This window comes from Aethalodelphis obliquidens, unplaced genomic scaffold (assembly GCF_003676395.1).
Source record: "Aethalodelphis obliquidens isolate GAN/ISIS:26980383/991018 unplaced genomic scaffold, ASM367639v1 scaffold13, whole genome shotgun sequence".
In the NCBI taxonomy this organism is placed as follows: Eukaryota; Metazoa; Chordata; class Mammalia; order Artiodactyla; family Delphinidae; genus Aethalodelphis; species Aethalodelphis obliquidens.
Window position 1 is genome coordinate 21,446,320 of NW_020837957.1, and position 22,630 is coordinate 21,468,949.

At 40.4% G+C, this 22,630-nt stretch overlaps 1 protein-coding gene across 1 annotated transcript in view; it reads left to right on the forward strand.

Annotated features, from left to right (window-relative positions):
* Positions 1-522: 522 nt before the first annotated feature.
* Positions 523-22,630, forward strand: part of DNAI3 (dynein axonemal intermediate chain 3) — a 61,448-nt gene continuing 39,340 nt past the window's right edge. The window contains exons 1-6 of the mRNA XM_027113937.1: positions 523-568; positions 7,668-7,849; positions 8,444-8,548; positions 11,086-11,235; positions 12,279-12,478; positions 17,838-17,954. Coding sequence (XP_026969738.1) covers positions 523-568; positions 7,668-7,849; positions 8,444-8,548; positions 11,086-11,235; positions 12,279-12,478; positions 17,838-17,954 — 800 coding nt within the window. The remainder of the gene's footprint in view (positions 569-7,667; positions 7,850-8,443; positions 8,549-11,085; positions 11,236-12,278; positions 12,479-17,837; positions 17,955-22,630) is intronic.

Genomic DNA, 22,630 nt, shown 5'->3' on the forward strand with positions numbered 1-22,630 from the left:
GAATGAGGATGGAGCATATTTATTTGTTTATGCATTTATAACACGTAGCTGTTTACATACATACCCATGCTGGCCCTCCCTTGTGTGTGCTCTCTCTCTCTCTTTCTTTCTCTCTCTCTTTTTTTCACACACACAAGCTTCAGGGGAACAGAAACTCTTGTTCACCCCTCTACCCCAATGCCTATCTTGATACAGAATAAGCACTCAATAAATATTTGTTGATTGATTGATTGAATAAATGAATGAATTGCTTTCCCTGTTCTTCCTGTTTAGACAGACCACCAGCACTACCACCCTCCTTAGTCCTATGTTCTATCTCTCACCCTGTTTTCTCCTAGATAGCACTTGTCACCATTTGTCCTTATGTATTTCTGAGTGTATTTATCTATTTAATGTCTGTCTCCCCCTCTAGATTGTATACCCTGGCATTAGCACCATGCTTTTCACATAGTAGCTGCATAGTAAATATTTCCTGACTAAATAATTAACTGGTAAGCAAATCCATGGACCTGAGAATGGGGCATGGTGGAGAGGTGTCAGCTGAAAGTATATGGGCTGAAAAATAGATGTGAGTATGTTTCTTTAAGGAGAAAAACAAAAAAGAAAAAGAAATCTTAGCACTTTGTAGTGAGACTTGAGGGTAGGTTTTGACTTAGCATCCCCTTATTTTACAGCCTCTCTCTCTACCCCCAGACTCCCCTCAGGCAACACCAGGACCCTCTGACTTCCTTGATGTGGGGTCTGACATTGTCAGCTGTCACTCAGGACTTGTGGCTGTTATGCTGCAGGGGACTAGGTTTCCCTTTCCTACCAAGGAACCAAGGGAGCAATGGAATAGCTAAAAACTGTCTCCTAATTAAGGCAACGTCTGGAGGTTTCTAGAGAAGAGGTATGATTTTTACATGTAGTTAACATTTACGGAGTAACAGCTTTGTGCCCGGCATACCCCTCATCCCTTCAGCTCTAGGAAGTAACATTGCTGTGGCCATTACAAGATGGAGGTGCTGTGACTCCCAAAAGTTAAATAATTTACCCAAATTATAAGTCACACTTTAATACAGGTTAGAGTATCTGTGGTGTATTAATGGTCTATTGCTGCTATAACAAATTACCACAAATTTATTATCATACAATTTTAGAAATCAGGAGTCTGAAATTACTTTCACTGGGGTAAAGTCAAGGTGTTGGCAGTGCTGGTTCCTTCTGGAGGCTCGGAAGGGATAATCTGTTTTTTTACCTTTTTCACCTAATGGCTCCCTGTGTCCATTGACTCTTGGCCCCTTCCTCTGTCTTCAAAGCCAGCAGCATAGCATCTTCTAATCTTTCTCTGGCATAGACCTCTGCCTCCGTGTCACATGTCCTTCCTTGGCGTTGACCCTCCTGCCTTTCTCTTATAAGGACCCTTGTGATTACATTGGACCCACCTCAGGAGCCCAGTAATCTTCCCATCTCAAGATCCTGAACTTAATCACACCTGCAAGTCCCTTTTGGCATGTAAGGCAACATATTCACAGGTTTCAGAAATTAGGACATGGATATCTTTGGGCGGACATTATTCTGTTTACCACAAGTGATTAATAGTACAGTTTTTGGAATTAAACAGATGTGGTTTGAATCATAATTCTGCCACTTAATGACTGTGTGACCACAAACAACTTCACCTCTCTGGGCCTCTGCTTCCTCATCTGAAGAATGAGGTAGTGATACCTACCTCATGAGCTTGTTGCAGAAGTTAAATTAGGTAGTCCATGCACATTTCCTTACAGAGGGCTGTCTCAGAGAAGGTTTGCATTTTACTGTTGTTAGTATAAAAACAAAATACTATAAAGATAGAGAAATAGGGAATTCCCCTGAGGTCCAGTGGTTAGGACTCCGCACTTTCACGGCCAAGGGCCTGTGTTCATTCCCTGGTCAGGGTACTAAGATCCCACAAGCTGCACGGCGCGGCCAAAAAAAAAGATAGAGAAATAGATCAGTGAATGAGAATAAGGAGTCCAAAACTATATTCACACATATATGGTCGATTGATTTTCAACAAAAGTAAGTACAAAGGCAGTTCAGTGGAGAAGAGATAGTCTTTTCAACAAATGATGCTGGAACAGTTGGATATTTACATGCAAAAAAGTGAACCTCAATCCATATCGCACATTATATATGAATATTATCTCAAAATGGATCATAGACATAAATATAAAACCAAATATTATAAAACTTCTAGAAGAAAACATAGGAGAAAAATCTTTGTAACCTTGGATTAGCAAAGATTTCTGAGATACAACACCCCAAACTGTAACTCTTAAGAAATCTTTGCCTAATTCATTTTTTCTTTTATGAAATACTAGTCAGAAATATAAAGGAATGAGCTACTGCTACGTGCAGCAACATGAGTGAATCTCAAAATAATTGTGCTGAGCAAAAGAAGACAGACAAACAAAAAGTGTTGTGCAATTTTTAAGGAAATGTGCATGGACTACCTAATTTAACTTCTGCAACAAGCTCATGCGGTAGGTATCACTACCTCATTCCTCAGATGAGGAAGCAGATGCCCAGAGAGGTGAGTTTTATAACTATTCCATAAAAAACAAACTACTTATCTATAGCAATAGAAAGCAGAGCAGTGGTTACCTGGGAGTGAGGAGGGGTGCTGGGAGAAGGGGCAGGAGGAAACTTTTGGGGATTATAGATTTGTTCTTTATCTCCATTGTGATGATGGTTTCATGGGTAAATGCATATGTTTATCAAATTGTACACTTTAAATATATACAGTTTATTATTTATCAATTATATCTCAATAAAACTATTTTTTTAAAGTAAACAACAACCAAAATGCTAAAAAAAAGATATGGATGAAATGCACGGGGCTTATTTACATACTCTGGTTCAATATGCAGGACAACTGATGTGTGACCTATGATTTATATTGCACCAGCCTCTTCCTTGCGCGCACAGCAAGATTCCGAGCTAGTTATTTGTGTGGAGCTTGAGTCTGTCTTTGGCTCCTGCTCTACCAAGTGAATAACTGTCATTCACTGCATCCTATACAGTGTATCTCTCTTACCTCCCTGACTATCTGTGAAGGAGGAGGAGGACCATCTCCTGTGCTCTGCTGTGTTCACGATTTTTTTTTTTTTTTTTTTTTTTTTTGCGGTACGCGGGCCTCTCACTGTTGTGGCCTCTCCCGCTGCAGAGCACAGGCTCCGGACGCGCAGGCTCAGCGGCCATGGCTCACGGGCCCAGCCGCTCTGCGGCACGTGGGATCTTCCCGGACCGGGGCATGAACCCGTGTCCCCTGCATCGGCAGGCGGACTCTCAACCACTGCGCCGCCAGGGAAACCCTGTGTTCACACTTTTGAGAGAAAGTATGGCCTGCTAGTTACAGTGCAGGGACCTTGGTTTGGATCCTAACTCCCCTATTTCTAACTCCCAGCCCCCAACCTTGGATACCTTACTTGGACTCTGTGGGACTCAGTTTTCTCAGCTAAAAAATGGAGACAGGGCCTTCCTGGTGGCGCAGTGGTTGAGAGTCCACCTGCCGATGCAGGGGAAACGGGTTTGTGCCCCGGTCCGGGAAGATTCCACATGCCGCGGAGCGGCTGGGTCCGCGAGTCATGGCTGCTGAGCCTGCGCGTCCGGAGCCTGTGCTCCGCAACGGGGGAGGCCACAACAGTGAGACGCCCGCGTATCGCCAAAAAAAAAAAAAAAAAAAAAAGGAGACAATTACAGGAGCAGTATCTGAATGTTGTTATGAAGAGTAAATGAATTAATAATCCATGTAATGTGCTTAGAATAGCGTCTGGCAGTAGGTGCTTCACAGAAGCTACTATAATTAACATGCTGTTATTTACTCACACTGTTATTCACTCACTGCACTGACCTGGCCCCTATCCAGTAGGTCTTGCCCTCATGGCAGGCACTCCTGACCTCTGTAAGCTTCAGGAGGCCCTGCAGCCCTTCTCCTCTGCTCCAACATCCTTCTCACCCTCCTTGACCACTCTGCTGGAGGCACAACTGAGCCCAGAGCCCATCTCATCGCTAATCACCAGAGCCTCATTGTTACATACCTACAGTGCTATCTTCAGTGCAGGCCTCAAAGCCTAAATAACAACAATTCTTACACTGAGTTTAGCCAGAGACCCTTGGGATGGCCAGTAGCGTCAGGCCTTGCTCTGTTTAGTTTGGCCATTGTTCAGGTAGGGCACGGAGGTACTAGACTCTAGGAGTTCTGTGTAGTCTATTGGCTACTAGTTGCCTGCAGTTATTACCGATTCCCGACCCCAGCCAGAAACAGGCTACTACTACTGCTAACTTCTAAATAAAGGAATGTTAGATCCTCTATTAAAGTTGCCTTGAAAAAGCCCAATTAGTGTAAAAGGATTATTTTTATGACAAATATCCAGCCAGTAGGATTTGAAGTATGTTTAGTGGGAGCAGGTGACATAGAACACCATCTTTGTCAGTGTCCTTCCAGTTTTGTGAAGGGTAGGAAGCTTTCTGGTCTTTGTGAGCACCTCTGTTTATGAAGGGCAGCCACCTCCTTTTTGGCTTCAGCTCAGTGTGGGTCTCACAGTTCCACCTAGTGGTTTTCCAAGACAAAACTCCAAGGGCTGTTATGCATCGGACACTCTACAAATTATGGCTGGCAGTGTGATTTTAAAGGATAACTTGCATGTGAATCGAGTCAACAGCTGTTTTGGGGCAGACGCCGAGGCTGTGGCTGCCCTGCAACGTCACCTCTGCCGCACCAGCAGCCAGGATCTGGGCCCTGAGGTCCCCCCCCCGAGGGCGTGCTGGGGGCCCTGCTGTGTGTGAAGCTCTGGAGACCCCTTCATCCCAGGCGCCAGCACACTGCTTCCTGTCATAAGCACCCCCGGGATCCTGCGTGCCCTCTGGCCCTGGACCATCCCAACACTGACACCTGGACAGCTCCCGCAGGCACATCGATAGCGGCTTATCCTGCCAGCCACAGTTGCTGCACTCTAACCCCAAGATCCCCACCCCGAACCCCACAATAAATATGATCTGAAGCAAACAAACAACAACAACAAAAAAAAACAGTTGCCTTTGAGCATCCTCTACATGCAGGTGTTAGGGTTAGTATTTTAAGGGGAGATAAAAATGGGCAATTTGTCCCTAATTTATGAACCGCTTGTATTCCAAATGTTTGTTTATTATGCCAACTGATTGCAATTTGGAATATATTTCCATACATAATCAGTGTTATGCATAGAGTCACTAATAATCACCTGAATAATCATATCATAGAGCTTCCAGGGCGAGGGGTCAATGTTTCTGCGGGAAAATAAGCTCAAAATTCCTACTTGAGAGGCTGCATGCACTTTTCGCCTCGAGGACGCACCTGTTGAGCAGTGGGAGGGAGGATGTTGGGACATCCAGGTGTGGGGGGCCTGGAGAGGATGGGAGTGGGTTCTGGGGCCCCCGGAGCATAGAGTTGGGGGAGGGAGTTCTGGGGATAAATGCAGAACTGAACCTGGGGTGGTAGAAGCTGATGGTGATAAAAAGGATAAGAAAATGAGAGGTAGGGTTGAGAGAGAAGATTGACGCAAAACGATAACTTGTCTTCTTCCATCTGCTGTCCCAGGGCTTTCTGCTGCCCAGGACTGACCTGGGGTGGGGGGCAAAGGGACAGGAAGAACAGGAATGGAAGCCTGTTGAACCTCCCCTCCCTCCTCTTTTGAGGGCAATTCTGGGACTGGGGAACCAGAGGAGGGAAGAAGGATTCCCTACCTCACCTTCCTCCCCAGTTCCAGGTTTACTAATACAACCTAATTGGAAAGTCAGTAGCTTTAAAGTGTGAAGAACTAGGGCTTCCCTGGTGGCGTAGTGATTAAGAATCCACCTGGCAACGCAGGCGACACGGGTTCGAGACCTGGTCCAGAATGATCCCACATGCCGCGGAGCCACTAAACTCAGGCACCACAACTACCGAAGCCCGCTCTCCCTAGAGGCCGTGCTCCTCAGCAAGAGAAGCCACCGCAATGAGAAGCCCGCGCACCGCAATGAAGAGTAGCCCCTGCTCACCACAACTAGAGAAAGCCCGTGCACAGCAACAAAGACCCAACGCAGGCAAAAATAAATAAATTTAAAAAAAAAAAAAAGTGTGAAGAACTGAATAACAAGTTTGACTGAAAAAGAGCCCTAGGGAGCAGAGGTACCTATCTAGGGTCAAGGGAAGTTTCTTTAAAACGGGAGACCATTGAGCAAATCAGCATGCTGAGGGCAAACAGCGCAGAGGTAGGAAAGGTTGACGGGAGAGGAAGAGTTGATGGGCTGAGAAGGGTGGAGAGGGGCAGGCAGGTCTTCGAACTGGGGGGAAGGGCAGAAAGACGGGGCCTGTGCTGATGAGCTGGTGGGCAGGGCTGCGGGACATCACAGGATTCTTTGCTGTACAGACACAGAATTTTCTCTGTGAGAGGAAGCAGGGTCACCTGGTGAGAGAGAGCAACAGGTGAAGGGGTGAGGGAGGAGGTGTTTTAGGAGAGCAATACAGGTTTGATAGAGCCTAAGATGGTGATAATACCTTTGAACCAATAATTTCACTTTTACAACCTATCCTGGGAAAATAATTTGAAAAAGAACAGATACATGTATATGTATAACTGAAAAAAAAATATGAACTGCTATTTTCAACTGTCATGCAGGCCATTTCTGTACATTCTCATCATATATAACTGTCTTGGTTCTTACGCTTTTGTTATTCATTAGATCTTAAGTATTAGTTTTGAGAATTTGACCTTTGTCTTCTTTCAGATTTAAAATATAATGTTAAGCCACACACAAAATTTTTTTTTAAAACCTAAGAAAATAATTTGAAATGTGATAAAAGTTTATAAACTATATATTTGTTTGTAGAGTTATTTATAATCACTAGAAACAAATGAGAAAAAATGTAATGCTTACCAACAACAGAACAGTTAAAAATTATGCTATAGAATTACATTAATTTAAAATGATGCATTAGAAAAATTATATGATGTCATAGTAAAATTCTAGTGACATAATAGTAAGTATGAAAGGCAGGATTTAGAATTTCATTTAAGATACTATATATGGAGTGACTGGAAGGAAATAGAGCAAACGATTAATAGAGGTTCTCTCTTGAGAGATAGAATTATGGGGAATTGTTATTTTCATCTTTTTATCTTTTTGACATTAAAAAATTTTTTTATTTTATATTGGAGTATAATTGATTTACAATGCTGTGTTAGTTTCAGGTGTACAGCAAAGTGATTCAGTTATACATATATCTATTCTTTTTCAGATTTTTTTCCCATTGAGGTTATTATAGAATATTGAGTACAGTTCCCTGTGCTATACAGTAGGTCCTTGTTGGTTATCTATTTTAAGTATAGTAGTGTGTATATGTCAATTCCAAACTCCCAGTTTATCCCTCCCTGCTGTCACATTTCCCCTTTTGTAACGATACGTTTGTTTCCTAAGTCTGTGAGTCTGTTTCTGTTTTGTAAATAAGTTCATTTGTTGACATTTTTTATAATGGATAAACTTACTTTAAAAATATGAACAATGATTTTAAAGTCTTTTAAAATTTTAACCAAGGCAATTATTTAAAGCAAACAATTGCATGTTTCTTAGTGTTAATATTTTAAATGGTTATATTTAATGTCCAAATTCCACTTTGCCTTTCCCAGGTCATCCAGAAATTTATCCTTTAGTGTTAACTAGCAAGACCCAGGAGATATTTAACTGCAGAATAGATGAAGATGTCACAGATGAACAACCTTATAAACTTATCAGAAAAGAAGATATTTTTGCAGACTTTGAAAACAGAGCTGCAGTATCTGATTTCTACCCAGTCAAAAAAATTATTCAGGTAAGTACAGTATCCCTCTTTATTTTTCAGTCCTACCTCAAGAGGTTCCTGATACATAATCACAAAAGTTGGAGAGATTTCTGAGTTCAAATCTGGCATTTCCCATTACTTTGGGCAAATGCTAGCTTGCCCATCCCTCCTTGGGAATCCTTCTTGATGACCCTTTGTGAAAAGCGAACTCCTATCTGTGACATTTTGTCTTACTCCACACCCAGAAAAGCTCATCCTTGCCCAATTTTAGCTAGAAAGGGAACCTACCCTTATTTTCCCATACTGCTTTAATTGTTTAATTCATAATTTTAGTCCTGATTTGTCCGCAAACATGCTACAGAGCACAATACCAAATAAAAGGAATGCTTCCTTTTTTTCCTGTTAGAAATAAAATTGCATGGTAAGTTTTCCTGGATGCATTGTGTTTTAAGAGCGTTTGTAAGTTAATAAAATAACTTTGCAATTTGAGGTTATTAACCATAGGTTAGCACCATGGTTATCTTCTATGATTGATTGATTAAAGAAATATTAATTTTGTGTCAAATCTGAATAAACTGAATGACTACTGAACATTAACCTTCTGTTTTGATTATATTTTTGTAGGAATATCCTGGAGATGAGCTTCTCCTTGTTTACGACAAAGACTTCAAATATGGACTTAACTTTTATTTTATTGGAACTGAAGAGGGCAAGGAAAACTATTTAAATGTAAGCACACCCTAAGCAATCTGTCGATTGTCAGAAGGAAGCAGTACCTCTGGGGGAACTCCAGACATGGTCATGATTATTCTCGTTCAGCTCTGATTCCCTGGGGCCTAGAGTAGGTGGGCTAAGGGTGAGCTAACTCAGACAACTCAGGGTAGCAGATACTCTACTTATTTGCCCTTCATTTACCCAGTGGGACTGGAAACAACAAATCTGGAGTACCACTGCTCTCGGCCATTCCTTGGCCCATATTCCTGCTTCTTCTCTTGCCATCACCATGACTTTGGGTAAGCTACTGAACCTCTCATCTGCAAAATGGTGGCACCAATAGGGCTGTTGTGAAGATTAAATGGGCTGATGCAGGTAAAGCCCTTTGTATAGTGCCTGGCACAAAGCTAAGTGCTCCATAAATTTTTGCTATGATTATTTAAAAGCAAAATTTTTAAAGGACAACCTGGTCAGTGGGCAATTGAGGGGAACAGGGTGTCAAAGATAAGCAGATTATAAAAGAATGGTAGTTTCCAAGGAAAGGAAGTCAGTTCACCTTTGGGATGTTGCGTTCAAAGTGGTCATGAAAGGCAACAGGTTTCTGACACTTGCCTTCCGGTCTGGCATCCTCATGGGGAGGTTTGGTCAAACTGAGGGAGACAGAGGGGTTTGTGTGGTTGTCCAATAAGCAAGAAAAATAAGGAAAGCCATAGAATTTTAAAATATCGAACACTTTTTACATTTGAAATAATTTCTCAGTTAGCCTTAACATTTTCAGTTTTATTTTTATGATTGCTTTAATCTGTGTTTTAATTTTTTTATTATGGTGAAATATTTCAAGTGTATAGAAAAGCACAGATGATGAAACAAATATCTATACAGTCACCACTCAGAATTAACAAATGTTAATATTTTATCATATTTACTTCAAATTCTTTTGAAAGGAAAGAAAATATAAGAGATAATGTTTCACTGCCTCTTATATCCTCCTTAATTCAATTTTTCTAACTTCTCTCTATAAGGAACTATTATTCTAACGTTGTTATATAGTCTTCTGTCCATGGTTTCATACTGTTACCATGCATGTATGCTCCACAAATAATACATTTTATTGTTTCTTTCATTTAAATTTTATATAAAATTGTATTATACAACTTGTTTTGCAACTTTTGTTTTTCACCAAATTGTAAAATTCTAGGATCTATTCATGTTGATATGTTTAAAATCATATACATGTAGATTGAGTTTGTTCATTGCAACTGTTTTATGAGATTTTTATCTTCTGACTATACCAAAATGTATCAACCCTTTTCCCTATTGATATTCATCTGGTTGCCCATTTTTTCACTATTATGAATAAAGTAGCAGTGAACATCTATATATCTATATATGTACCTGTATCTATATCTTTATCTGTCTGTATATCTTCTTGTGGACATCTTGGTTTAAAAAACATTTGCTCTTTATAATTTAATGGATATCATATTTATTCATATATATAATCCTCTCATCAGAAAAACATTTCATTAAATCAGAGAAAATTAGTTTTATATTTTATCAAGTTTTAGCATTCCATATTCTTAAACGCATACAGTAAATGCTTTTTTCTTACCACACATCTTTTCCTTTTTTTCCTCTCCCCTCTTGATTCTTTCATCTTCTTTATATATATATATATATCCTTGATCTCTTTCTTTTTTGTCATTCTTCCTTTTTTTTTTTACATAGTTTCCCTCTCATAGTTGAAAAGCATGAACCAACAAAGAAGAAAAATAATAAGAGCTTAACGAATTTATATAAAAGCAAAGTTTATAACCTAAATTTCGTAATATGTATATATATTTGCTGAACTTGTCTCTTTTTTATTAATTGAAGTGTAGTTGATTTACAATGTTGTGTTAGTTTCAGGTGTACAGCAATGTGATTCAGTTTTATATACATATGTGTATATATGTATATATATATTCTTTTTCAGATTCTTTTCCCTTATAAGTTATTACAAAATACTGAGTAGAGTTCCCTGTGCTATACAGTAGGTCCTTGTTGGTTATCTATCTTATATACAGTAGTGTGTATATGTTAATCCCACCTCCTAATTTATTCCTCCCCCCTTTCCCTTTGGCAGCCATAGGTTTTTTTCTGGCAATATATTTTATTTTATTTTTTAATATATTATTTTTAAAACTTTTATTATTATTTATTTTATTTATTTATTTTTGGCTGCGTTGGGTCTTTGTTGCTGCGCGCGGGCTTTCTCTAGTTGGGGTGAGTGGGGCCTACACTTCGTTGCGGTGCGCGAGCTTCTCATTGCGGTGGCTTCTCTTGTTGCGGAGCGTGGGCTCTAGGCATGTGGGCTTCAGTTGTGGCTCACGGGCTCTAGAGTGCAGGCTCAGTAGTTGTGGCGCACGGGCTTAGTTGCTCCACGACACGTGGGATCTCCCCAGCCCAGGCCTCGAACCTGTGTCCCCTGTGTTGGCAGGCGGATTCTTCACCACTGCGCCACCAGGGAAGCCCTGGTAATACATTTTAGAATCCTATTTATTTTATTGCAGCCTCCAGAAGTTCCAGAAGAGCAAGAAGAATATAAAGAGCATATTCCTGAAGACATACATATTTATAAGCCACCTATCTCTAAACCATGGGTTTCTCTGGGCAGTGAAAAAGAAATTGAGGAAGAATCAGTTAAAGAATCCACAAAAGAGGTAAGCAGCTTGAATATGATGTCTAGCTGTCACCTCCCTATAGCTGAGCAACACGTATTCCCGAGGGATCAGTGTGGTTTGCTGTGTTTGCTGCAGGGATATGGCTTTTTTTGATAGAAGAATGGTCACTGTCTTAGGAGGGTGTTATGGGCTGGACTGTGTCTCCCTCCAAAAGATAAGTTGAAGTCCTAAACCCCAGTACCTCAGAAAGGAAATGAGGGGAGTTTTATCCAATACGGCAGGCGTCATTATAAGAAGACGCTCCTGTGAAAACATAGAGACACAGGGAGGACGCCATGGAAGACGGAGGCAGAAATTGGAGTGATGTATCACAAGCCAAGCAACACCTAGGATTGCTGGCCATCACATCAGAAGCTGGGAGCAGGCAGGGAACAGATTCCGCCTCAGAAGGAACCAACCCTCCAACACCTTAGTTCAGACTTCCAGCCTCCACAACCAAGAGAGAATAAATTCCTGTTGTTTTAAGCTACCTAGTCTGTGGTATGTGGTTACAGCAGCCCTAGGAAACTAACCAAGTGGCATTCCCAGATCAGCCCCTGAGAGGAGCAATCGTGTGCAAGTGATTTATTATGAAAGAGAATAGGAAAGCAGCAGGACTGAGACAGAAGCCCTGCAAGGGTACACTCTCAGGCAAAAGTCTGGCAGAGTGAAGGCTTCAGCCTGCACCTCTAGGGAACTCTGGAGTGTAAATTATACCTCAGAGTTGTCCCAAACAGAAGCAAAAGAGATGGGCTTCCATATGTCGCCCACCAGTCCATTGCTGGTCTGGATATGAACTTCCAGTCACTTCCCGTTCTTTGTACCTTCAGGCAAAGTGGTCCTGGTAGCTCTAGAGCATCCTCCACAGAAGAGAGGTAGGTGGCTGGTAGCTGTGGGAACAGAGAGCAAAAGGACCTGGAAAGGTGCACAGAAAGTACACAAAGGGGTCCAAGAGGATGTGGGCAGAGCACCAGTGTTATCGACCACACATCATTTTTCTCCAGAGACTCGATTGTTTCCTGTACTGCTTACATGTGTTGCAGATTACATATATGATTTCTCGAAAACGAAGTGAATTTGGTGCCCCAGTTAAGTTCAGTGACCAGAATGCTTCCAGCGTAAAAGATGCCTATATTGAATGTACAGCCTACCCAGATAAAAAGTTTACCCTTAAGCAACTTGAGAGAGATGTTGGCATGCAAGTAGTCCCCAAAATCAAGGACACAAGTACTCAGACAAGATGGTAAGTATGTGATGAATTTATATGTATTTTCAAAGGCAATTGTGGTAAAATCCAGCAACATCCATGATTACTTTGAGAGATCTGTATAATAGAAATGCATTGACAGTGATGCCAGATCTCCACAGAGTAATTCAGCTCAAGATCTAATTATAGGCAACAATGCCTTTTAACAATCTTACTAGGAAAATGAAATACAAGTATATAAGACTGTAAAGATTATGAAGTGGGAAAATGAGCAATGCTGTTAATAACTGTAGTACTTCTCTCAGAGAAGGGGACCTGGTCATCTCATCTGAAATATGACCATTGCCTTCTAACTTGTCTATTCTACTGCCTAAGTGATCATTCTTACGTACCAAATTAGATTGTTTTACTTCACTACTGCCCAAATCTCTTCCATGTCTCTCCATCTCATCCAGAGCCGTTAGGATGACATATAAGGTCCTCCTTCCTTCATGACAAGGCACTGTCTGCCTGTCCAGCCCTGTTCCCAAGCAAGCCCTCTGTGCTCTAGCCTATGAGCTACTTCCAGCTCCCAGAATACCTGCTCTCCCATGTTTTCCTGCCTTTGCCCTTGCTATTCCTCTGCATAAAATGCCCTTCACTACCTTACCCACCCCTCTTCACCCTTTAAGTTCCAGTTCAGTACCCCCTCCTCTATGATTTCCTAGAAACTCCAGGTAGAGCTGATCACTCTCTCCTCTGGGTTCCCACTAGAGCTTAGAGGTATCTTTACTGTAGTACTGATGACCCATATTTTATTCATCTGCTCACCTGTCTGCCTTAGATCCTGAGCACTTTGAGACTACAAATGATTAATTAAATTTGTAATTTAATTAAAATTTATCCAGTGAATGAATTGATGTAAAATTGATTGCTGAGGGAATGTTTTGGGGACTTGAGCTCAGCTTTGAATGTTGTATAAATCTGAAGACGTATTTAGGTAATCTATGCATATTTTTTAGGATTAAAAAAAGTTATTTTGAAATAATTTTAGATCAATAAAAGATAAGCTACAAATGTTGAATATGATTTGGAGACATAAAGGGAAAACATCCCAGATTTTTTTAAATGACCTGAACATCTAGGGGGTGGGATGAACAGAGTCTGCATGGGACCACAAGGTGACCAGCCTGAGTAGCGTGGAGGGAGCAGCAGAGACAAGCAGATTCTCTGTGGCAGACAATAGGGAATTTTGGCAAGGTCTGAAGCAAGGGAGAGGCAAGATTAAAGCTATTAAAGTAAGATGAGCCAGGCAGTATGTATTGGAGTGCAGAGGGAAAAAAAAAAAAAACCGGGAGTTGAGGAGATTGGCCAAATGGGAATCTACTGTAACTAAACCAGGTAAAGTAAGATGGTGTCAGCAAACCAAGAAGAGACGGTGAAGAGGAGACATGTATAAATACCAAATGCTGTAACTCCCATCATTAAAGCCAACAAACAAAAAACTGTTTCAACCTTTCTGGCTATTAGCTACTTTCTCTGCTTTTTTTTTCTTTTTCTTTTTAACAACAAAACTCCTCACAGCAGTTTTTCACATTCTCTAGTTGCACCTTCTCTTCCATTCTGCCTTGAGCCCACTCTAGTCTTAACAAGGTCACCAAAGACCTGCAGTGGTCTGATCGCCTAATCCCATTTTCAGACACCCTCTTTCTCCGCTTCTCATCAGTATTTAACATGGTTGACTATTTCTCCTTCTTGGCTTATGGGCAATACTCAGTGTACCCCTCCTAACTCACTGGCAGCTGCTTCTCAGTCTCTTTCACTTGATCCTTCTCCTTCCGATTTCTAAATATTAAAGGATCCCAAAGCTAACTCCTTTTGCTGTTTTCTCTAACTACGCTTAATCCCTGGGTGAATTTATTCATTCCTGTGGTGTTACCTATTATCTGTTTGCTGGTGGCTCCCAAATCTATACCTTCAAGCTCAGTCTCTCCCCTGAACTCTACACTCATATATTCATATGCTTCCTTAAGTATCTAATAGGTGTTTCAAAGTTAACACGCCCAACAACAAACTTTTGATTTTCTATTTTCGTACCTGAAACTCCCTGAATCTTCCTCATCTCAGTACATGGCACTGATCTTCTTGTAATTACTCAGACCCCAAACCTTGAATTTTCTTGGGTCTATCTTCAAAACATATTCACTGCTATCACCTTGGTTCAAGCCACGATCGTCTCTTGCCTAGGTTACTGGAATGCACCCTAACTGGGCTTTCTCCATCCATCCTTTCCCTCCTACATTCTGTTCTTCATAGAAGAGCCAGACTAATCCTGTTAAAATGCAAGTCATATCATGTCACTGACAAAAACCCTCCTATGGCTTCCCATCCTGAAGGAACCTACAAGGCTTCGTGTGATCTAAATTCCATCTGCCCCTCTACCCTCATTTCCCACAATTCCCCTGGTTCATCCATTCCAGCCCCACTGGCTTCCTTGTTCCTTGAATTCACCAAGCATTGTCTCTCTTCTCTCACCTTCGCCTCACCACCACTTAGAACTGAAGCTCCATGAGACTGGAACTTTGTCTATTTTGTTTACTTCTATATCCCCAACTCCTAGGACAGTTCCTGGCACATATTTATTAAATGGAGGGGGAAAAGGAACCAAGGAAGGGAAGGAGGAGGAGAATGATCAAGTTAAGGAAGAGTGTGCAGCGTCACTGACTTGAGTTCAATGTTTAGAGAAGAGCCATGAAATATACAGTGAGAGAGGCTGTGACCAGGAGAATCTTGGGTCCTCAGTGTGGACCACAGTACAAAACATTATTTTCAGATCTCTGTGAACCAAAGGATCAGGAACCATTAAAATGTAATGTTAAAGTTAGAGCACATGTACCTAGATACCAGCGGTCAGGACAAGACATGGGTCATGAAACCGGGGAGGCAGATAGACAGACAGGCCAAACCAAAAGAGATGACGAGAAAGACAAGGATTGGTAGTCAAGTCTTGGCAGAGAATTAGGACATCAAAGATCATTAAACACCAAGAAGTGAGGGTAAGACAGGAAAGAGAGAGGTGATTCGTTAGTACAAAAGAAACTTAGATTTTGAGAAAAATTTCTTAGTCAAGACAGCTAGAGATTTCTATTTTTCTACCAGGTTGCAGAAAAGTGAAAAGAATGAGTCAGCCAAGGTAGACTCACGAGGTAGACTCAGAAAGGGAGAGTGAACTTCTAACAACAGGGACCCTAACCACAGGACTCTAGATTTATTAGACTCTCAATGAATGTTGACTGATAATGATGAACAGTTGTTTCTATGTAGATGGAGGATTTAGCGGCAGGTCTTGACCCACAAAGTGGGGTGGTGGGGGGGAGTAAATCAAAGGGAATTCAAATGGTTCAAATCCAGGTGACTTGGGAGAATGCTCGTACCACTTACTAAGATCAGAAATTAGGTGGAAAAGATGGGATATATGATTGTGATGGAAGAAGTAAAAAAACAAAATCAAAGATGAGGTTCAAAGAGTAATGACAATGAAAGCAAATGTTTACAGTGTTCTTACCACATACCAGGCATTCTTCTAAGAATCAATACTTTGCACATATCAACTCAATTAATCCTCACAACTGCCCTCTGAGGTAGGCACCATTCCATTTTACAAATAAGGAAACTAAGGCAAAAAGAGGTTAAAAATGAAAGCTCAATGTTTAGAACATAATTTAAATTTAAAGCAATAATGAATAGATCTGCTGAGAAACAAGAAAACAAATCACATTTTAAAAAATAAGAGTGACTCAGTCATATTGCTGCTTTGATGAAACCACCAGGCACCATATAATTTCTTACTTAATCCTACCTGGAGGGTACTAGTGTGGGATAGAAAATTAAAGGTGACGCTAAGATCTGAACCCAAGTCTCTGGTTCCAGCACCAGCATTCTTTCTTTCCATCACTCTGTCTTCTGCCGTGGATACTGATCTAGGCAGGGAAAAAAAGAATGCATTGTTCAATTAAATATAAACAAAACTCTCTTTACCGCTCTGTTTGATTACTCTCCATTAATATACTTGCCTCTCAGAGACATTTTCCTGACATTTGTTCAACAACACAGGTTAAATACAACCTAATTTTTTTTGAGCACTTAAAATGTCCTAGGCACTGTTTTAAAAGCTTTGCATCTATTAACACATTCAATCCTTACAATGACACTGTGAGCTAGGGACTTTCAGAATTTCTTTTAGGGATGAAAAGCCAGGCACAGAGAGGTTAAATAATTAGCTCAGGGTCACATAGGTAGTAAGTGATAGAACCAGGCTTCAAAGCCAGGCAGCCTGTCACCAGAGTGCACTCTCTTAAGGACTTGCCATATGATCTTTCTACAGCCCCACACCCTAAGATCAAGGAGCTCACTCAGTCTAGTGGGTGAGACTCACAAAGCCCAGAGGTACAATACAATGTGTTGTGTTCAAGGGTGGAGGTGAACACTGAGAGTGGACTGGATGCAATAATTTTTCTCCCAGAGATGGTGCTGCCATTACTGCCAAAATGTAGCTTGTTCCAGGTTTTGTATATTTAGAGCAGAGTTTCTCAACCTCAACACTACCGGCTGGATAATTCTCTGTTGTGGGAGAGCTGCCTTACGCACTCTAGCATCCCTGGGCTCTACCCTCTAGATGCCAGGAGCTCTTCCCAGTTGTGACAGCCAACATTGTTTCCAGACATTACCAAGTATTCCTGGATTGAGAAGATGGAACAGGATCGCACTGGTTGAGAAACACTGATTTAATGAAATGAAGAAAGAATGATACACAAATGTGACAAAATGTTAATAATTAATGAATCTGGGTAAAGAATGTATGGGAATTTCTTATACCCTTCTTACAACTTTTCTGTAAGTTTAAAATGATAGCTAAATATATATATATTTTTTAATGCTGCTCTTCCTTTGAAGATACAGCCTGATAGTTTTTATTTATTTATTTTTTTTGCGGTACGCGGGCCTCTCACCGCTGTGGCCTCTCCCGTCGCGGAGCACAGGCTCCGGACGCGCAGGCTCAGCGGCCATGGCTCACGGGCCCAGCCGCTCCGCGGCATGTGGGATCTTCCCGGACCGGGGCACAAACCTGTGTCCCCTGCATCGGCAGGCGGACTCTCAACCACTGCACCACCAGGGAAGCCCTAAATATTTTTTTTTACAATAAAGAACTTGTTGATTATGTCAAAGAGAAATTCACAAATAGTTAGAATGGCAACCAACATCAATTGTCTAGGATAAAGAAAGAATTCAATATATAGAATTTAAGTATAAAATAATATCCTAATATTGTCACAGAGAAAAATCTTTGCCCTGTTATGACCTATATTTGCTTGTCTTTGATCTAACTTTTAGTGTTCGATTTCTTTCAATATATTAGGACATATCCCAAAAATGCTACTACGCAATATTATCCAAGAGAATTTTCGGAAGAAGAAAAAGACGCACTGGGACAATCAAAGACTTTGACTGAGTTTCTTAACAATGTGTCTATAAGGTAAAAATTGTATATTAAATTTAAAAAACATAAAATGTATATGTTTCCTTATAATAAGAGGTCTGAAAAAACAACTCTGTACCTGGTGTACAGATAGAAAGTATGAAGACAGTTATCAGATACGCATCAGCATGTGACACATTCTATAGATTCTCAGTCTTTCTTTCCCTTCTATTGCTAAGCAACATGCTAGACCTTCTAAGCTAGGGCCACACCAAACAGTGTCAGCCTGGAAGGTGTATATAGTTGAACATGTGAGGATGTTTTCCTAACGGAAAATTAACATTTATTTACCATGGTTTCCCTTATTTAAGTCTTTTTCTTCACTCCTCAGTCCCCTTCTTAGCTTCATTGATTTTTACAGGATGACAAAGGTGAGGATGTTGTGGATGTTGAGGATATCATTACCATGATGCTAGGAATTTACAAAAATACCTTTTAAATAAGAATCTGAGGTCAGTTCATATGTAATTTTTGGATATGTCACCTTATCTCTAATTCCTGTGTTGCTGCCACTCTTACTGGCCCTGAAAGAGAAGTGTCTTTAAAATGCCCCCTACACTCATATTCAGGCCCTAAGCAGACCCTGGGGACTTCTAAACCAGAGAAAGAGTTTGAAGGTCTCATCAAGTTGATATCAGAGTTCAGGTAAGTGGAGCCAATGGTGGACATGTCTACCAGTTGTACGATTGGTTACCATTTCTTCCCAAAATTAAAGATTTGGTAGACAAGTTCATATACAGCCCAAGTTAAGCTCTTCTATTTTTATTTTTAAGAAAACATTTTAAGACTAAATATCTTGAAAATTCCTTGTGACGACCTAGAGGGGTGGGATGGAGGAGGGTGGGAGAGAGGCCCAAGAGGGAGGGGGATATAGGTATACATATAGCTGATTCACTTTGTTGTACAGCAGAAACTAACACAACATTGTAAAGCAATTATAATCTAATAAAGATGTTAAAAAAAAAAGAAAAGGAAATTCCAACAACTCTCAAAAGTTACCTATGCCTAGAGAGAATCTGGTTCAAAAATTCACTAATTATTCAAAGAGAGCTTATTAACTATTTGCCACTCACTTACAGCATGTGTGCTATAGTTTTTCCTATGTAGACAATTAGAAAGAAACCAGAAAACCTGAGGTTTCTTTTCCTCATATCAAAATTAAGTAATTATTAAAATTTTTCCTAAGGACATTAAAAATGAGAAGTCTGTCTATGTACAATCAATTTCAAGGGAATAAATGGTCTATAGCCAATTCTCAATTATCTACATTGTGTATTATCTTTATTTATTTTTTTAATATTTATTTATTTGGCTTCATCGAGTCTTAGTTGCGGCAAGCCGGATCTTTGTTGCAGCACGCGGGCATGGGGGATCCTTAGTTGCAGCATGCATGTGGGATCTAGTTCCCTGACCAGGGATCCAACCCAGACCTCCTGCATTGGGAGCATAGACTCTTAGCCAATGGACCACCAGGGAAGTCCCTGTATTATCTTTAGACGTGGGCTTTTATTCTTCCCTTTCAATTGCCAAGCTTATAAGGAGAGGGATGGTGAACAGCTTCATAATTCCCTCCTTGAGATGTGGGAAGGAGGAGCCAGAACTATAAGAAGAAAGAGGAAAATTGGTACAGGAATTTTAACAGCATTGGCCAAGAATAAATAAGACACCACATTTACATCACAGCCATGCTTCCCACTCTAGAACTGTTTAAGGTTTACTTAATTTTTTAAGATTAGAATAAGCCTTGTTTTGTTCTGGAAGAGAGCTCTTTTAGAAATGAGTTCTTTCCTTCTCATAGAGTTTTGTCCAGAACAAACCTAAGGCAAGGATTATTTGCAAAAGAAGAAAATGATCTGAGAGGAGAGAGAGAAACTTCAAGAGGATTCTCAAAGCAACTAACAAACGTTCGTTTGGGGGTTAAAAACACAGTAATACCCATGGGCTTTCACTCAGACAACAAGCTTTGCCAGCCTCCAGTTCATCTCTCTCAGGAACCACGTGGGAGAGTGCACCAAAATCAAGAAACAGGAAACCAGAGAAAAGGTGCTGTCTTCACTTCTCCCTTGTGAAGACAGTTCAGGCTGAAACAGAAAGAAGTGATTTTGAAAATGCTAACAAATGCTTCTACTTGAAACTGGGCTTAAACCTTGAAGCTCCGGGTTGTTCATAGGGTTTTTCAGGGTTGTTCAAACACAGGGTTGTTCAAACTTTAATGTGCATATGAACCACCTGGGCATCTTGTTAAAATGCAGGTTCTGACTAAGTAGGTCTGGGGTGGAGCCTGCTGCTTTGCATTTCTAACAGCTCCAGGTCATGCTGATGCTGCCGGTCCAAGGAAATGCATCTAGTTTGAAAGATGAAGTACAAGAAGAATTCAGACCAAAGAGTATTCAATTACGCAGTGAATGGTAGTGTAATGATTAATGACACAGGTATTAAATGGTACCCTTATTTAATATGTTAGGAATATCTATTAGGATACTTACTGCTTATATTTAATTATCTAAATAAAGGGTTTTTTTCTTATTTTAGGAAATTCACAATTGAAAACCACCTTCAACTTACTATATTTATTAAAAAACCAAGTTGCTTAGACTTTCAGTCATTAGGGTAAAACCTTGGGTGGCATTCTAATTATGGGAAGGCTCCTAGAGGCCTTGGGAGGGGGCTGAGCTTTCAAGCCTAAACATATAAAGGGACAATAAACATTATAGTAACTTATAAAACAGGAACTTGTCAAGCCAAGTTCCCTAGACTAAGAAGAGCACCAAGATTGTTTTTTAAAAGAGCAACGTTAGTATTTTTAGCAGGATAATTCTTCATTTTAGGGACTGTCTTATGCATTGTGGGAGGTTTAGTAATAGAATTAAAAACATTAGCACCTCCCAGACACTGTGACAGCTAAAACCACCACCACCCCCCACCACCGCACACACACACACACACACACACACACACACACACACACACACACACTTCTAAGTTCCAAATCTCCCCTTAAGAATCTCTTATTTGTTGTTTTAAATTGTATATAGTATAATTATTATATATATTAATATAATAATTATATATATTTAAATACAATAATTAGTATACATGATCATTTGGTACTGAATATGGCTAAGAAAATTGCCTTTTCTATCAGTTTGGAGTTTTCAAAAAGCAAATGAGATCAAGTTCAAAGTGGAAGTTTACTGAGAAGTTCACTGTGAAAAATAAAGGGAAGGGAAGCAAGATTGAACAGGGAGAGCTTCAGACAAACTCTCAGCCAACACAACAGGGAGCTGCAGAGGAAGACGACCTGTTGGAGGTGTCCTGCCAGGGACAGAACTGGCAGGCCCTTGTGCCCACAGCGGCCATGCTCAGTCTTTTTTTTAACATCTTTATTGGAGTATAATTGCTTTACAATGTTATGTTAATTTCTGCTCTATAACAAAGTGAATCAGCTATACGTATACATGTATCACCATATCCCCTCCCTCTTGCGTCTCACTCCCACCCTCCCTATCCCACCCCTCTAGGTGGACACAAAGCACGCAAAGCACCGAGCTGATCTCCCTGAGCTATGCAGCTGCTTCCCACTAGCTATCTATTTTACATTCGGTAGTGTATATATGTCAATACCACTCTCTCACTTCGTCCCAGCTTACCCTTCCCCCTCCCCATGTCCTGAAGTCCATTCTCTACATCTGAGTCTTTATTCCTGTCCTGCCATTAGGGTCTTCAGAACCTTTTTTATTTTTTCTTTAGATTCCATATATATGTGTTAGCATACAGTATTTGTTTTTCTCTTTCTGACCTACTTCACTCTGTATGACCAACTCTAGGTCCGTACACCTCACTACAAATAACTCAATTTTGTTTCTTTTTATGGCTGAGTAATACTCCATTGTATATATGTGCCACATCTTGTTTATCCATTCATCTGTTGATGGACACTTGGGTTGCTTCCAAGTCCTGGCTATTGTAAATAGTGCTGCAATGAACATTGTGGTACATGAATCTTTTTGAATTATGTCTTTCTCAGGGTATATGCCCAGTAGTAGGATTGCTGGGTCATATGGTAGTTCTATTTTTAGGTTTTGAAGGAACCTCCATACTGTTCTCCATAGGGGCTGTATCAATTTACATTCACACCAACAGTGCAAGAGGGTTCCCTTTTCTCCACACCCTCTCCAGCATTTATTATTTGTAGATTTTTTGATGATGACCATTCTGACTGGTGTGAGGTGACACCTCATTGTAGTTTTGATTTGCATTTCTCCAATGGTTAGTGATGTTGAGCATCCTTTCATGTGTTTGTTGGCAATCTGTATATCTTCTTTGGAGAAATGTTGATTTAGGTCTTCTGCCCATTTTTGGATTGGGTTCTTTGTTTTTTCGATATTGAGCTGCATGAGCTGCTTGTATATTTTGGAGATTAATCCTTTTTCATTTGCTTTGTTTGCAAATACTTTCTCCCATTCTGAGGGTTGTCTTTTCATCTTGTTTATGGTTTCCTTTGCTCTGCAAAAGCTTTTAAGCTTCATTAGGTCCCATTTGTTTATTTTTGTTTTTATTTCCATTTCTCTAGGAGGTGGGTCTAAAAGGATCTTGCTGTGATTTATGTCATAGAGTGCTCTGCCTAGGTTTTCCTCTAAGAGTTTTATAGTGTCTGGCCTTACATTTAGGTG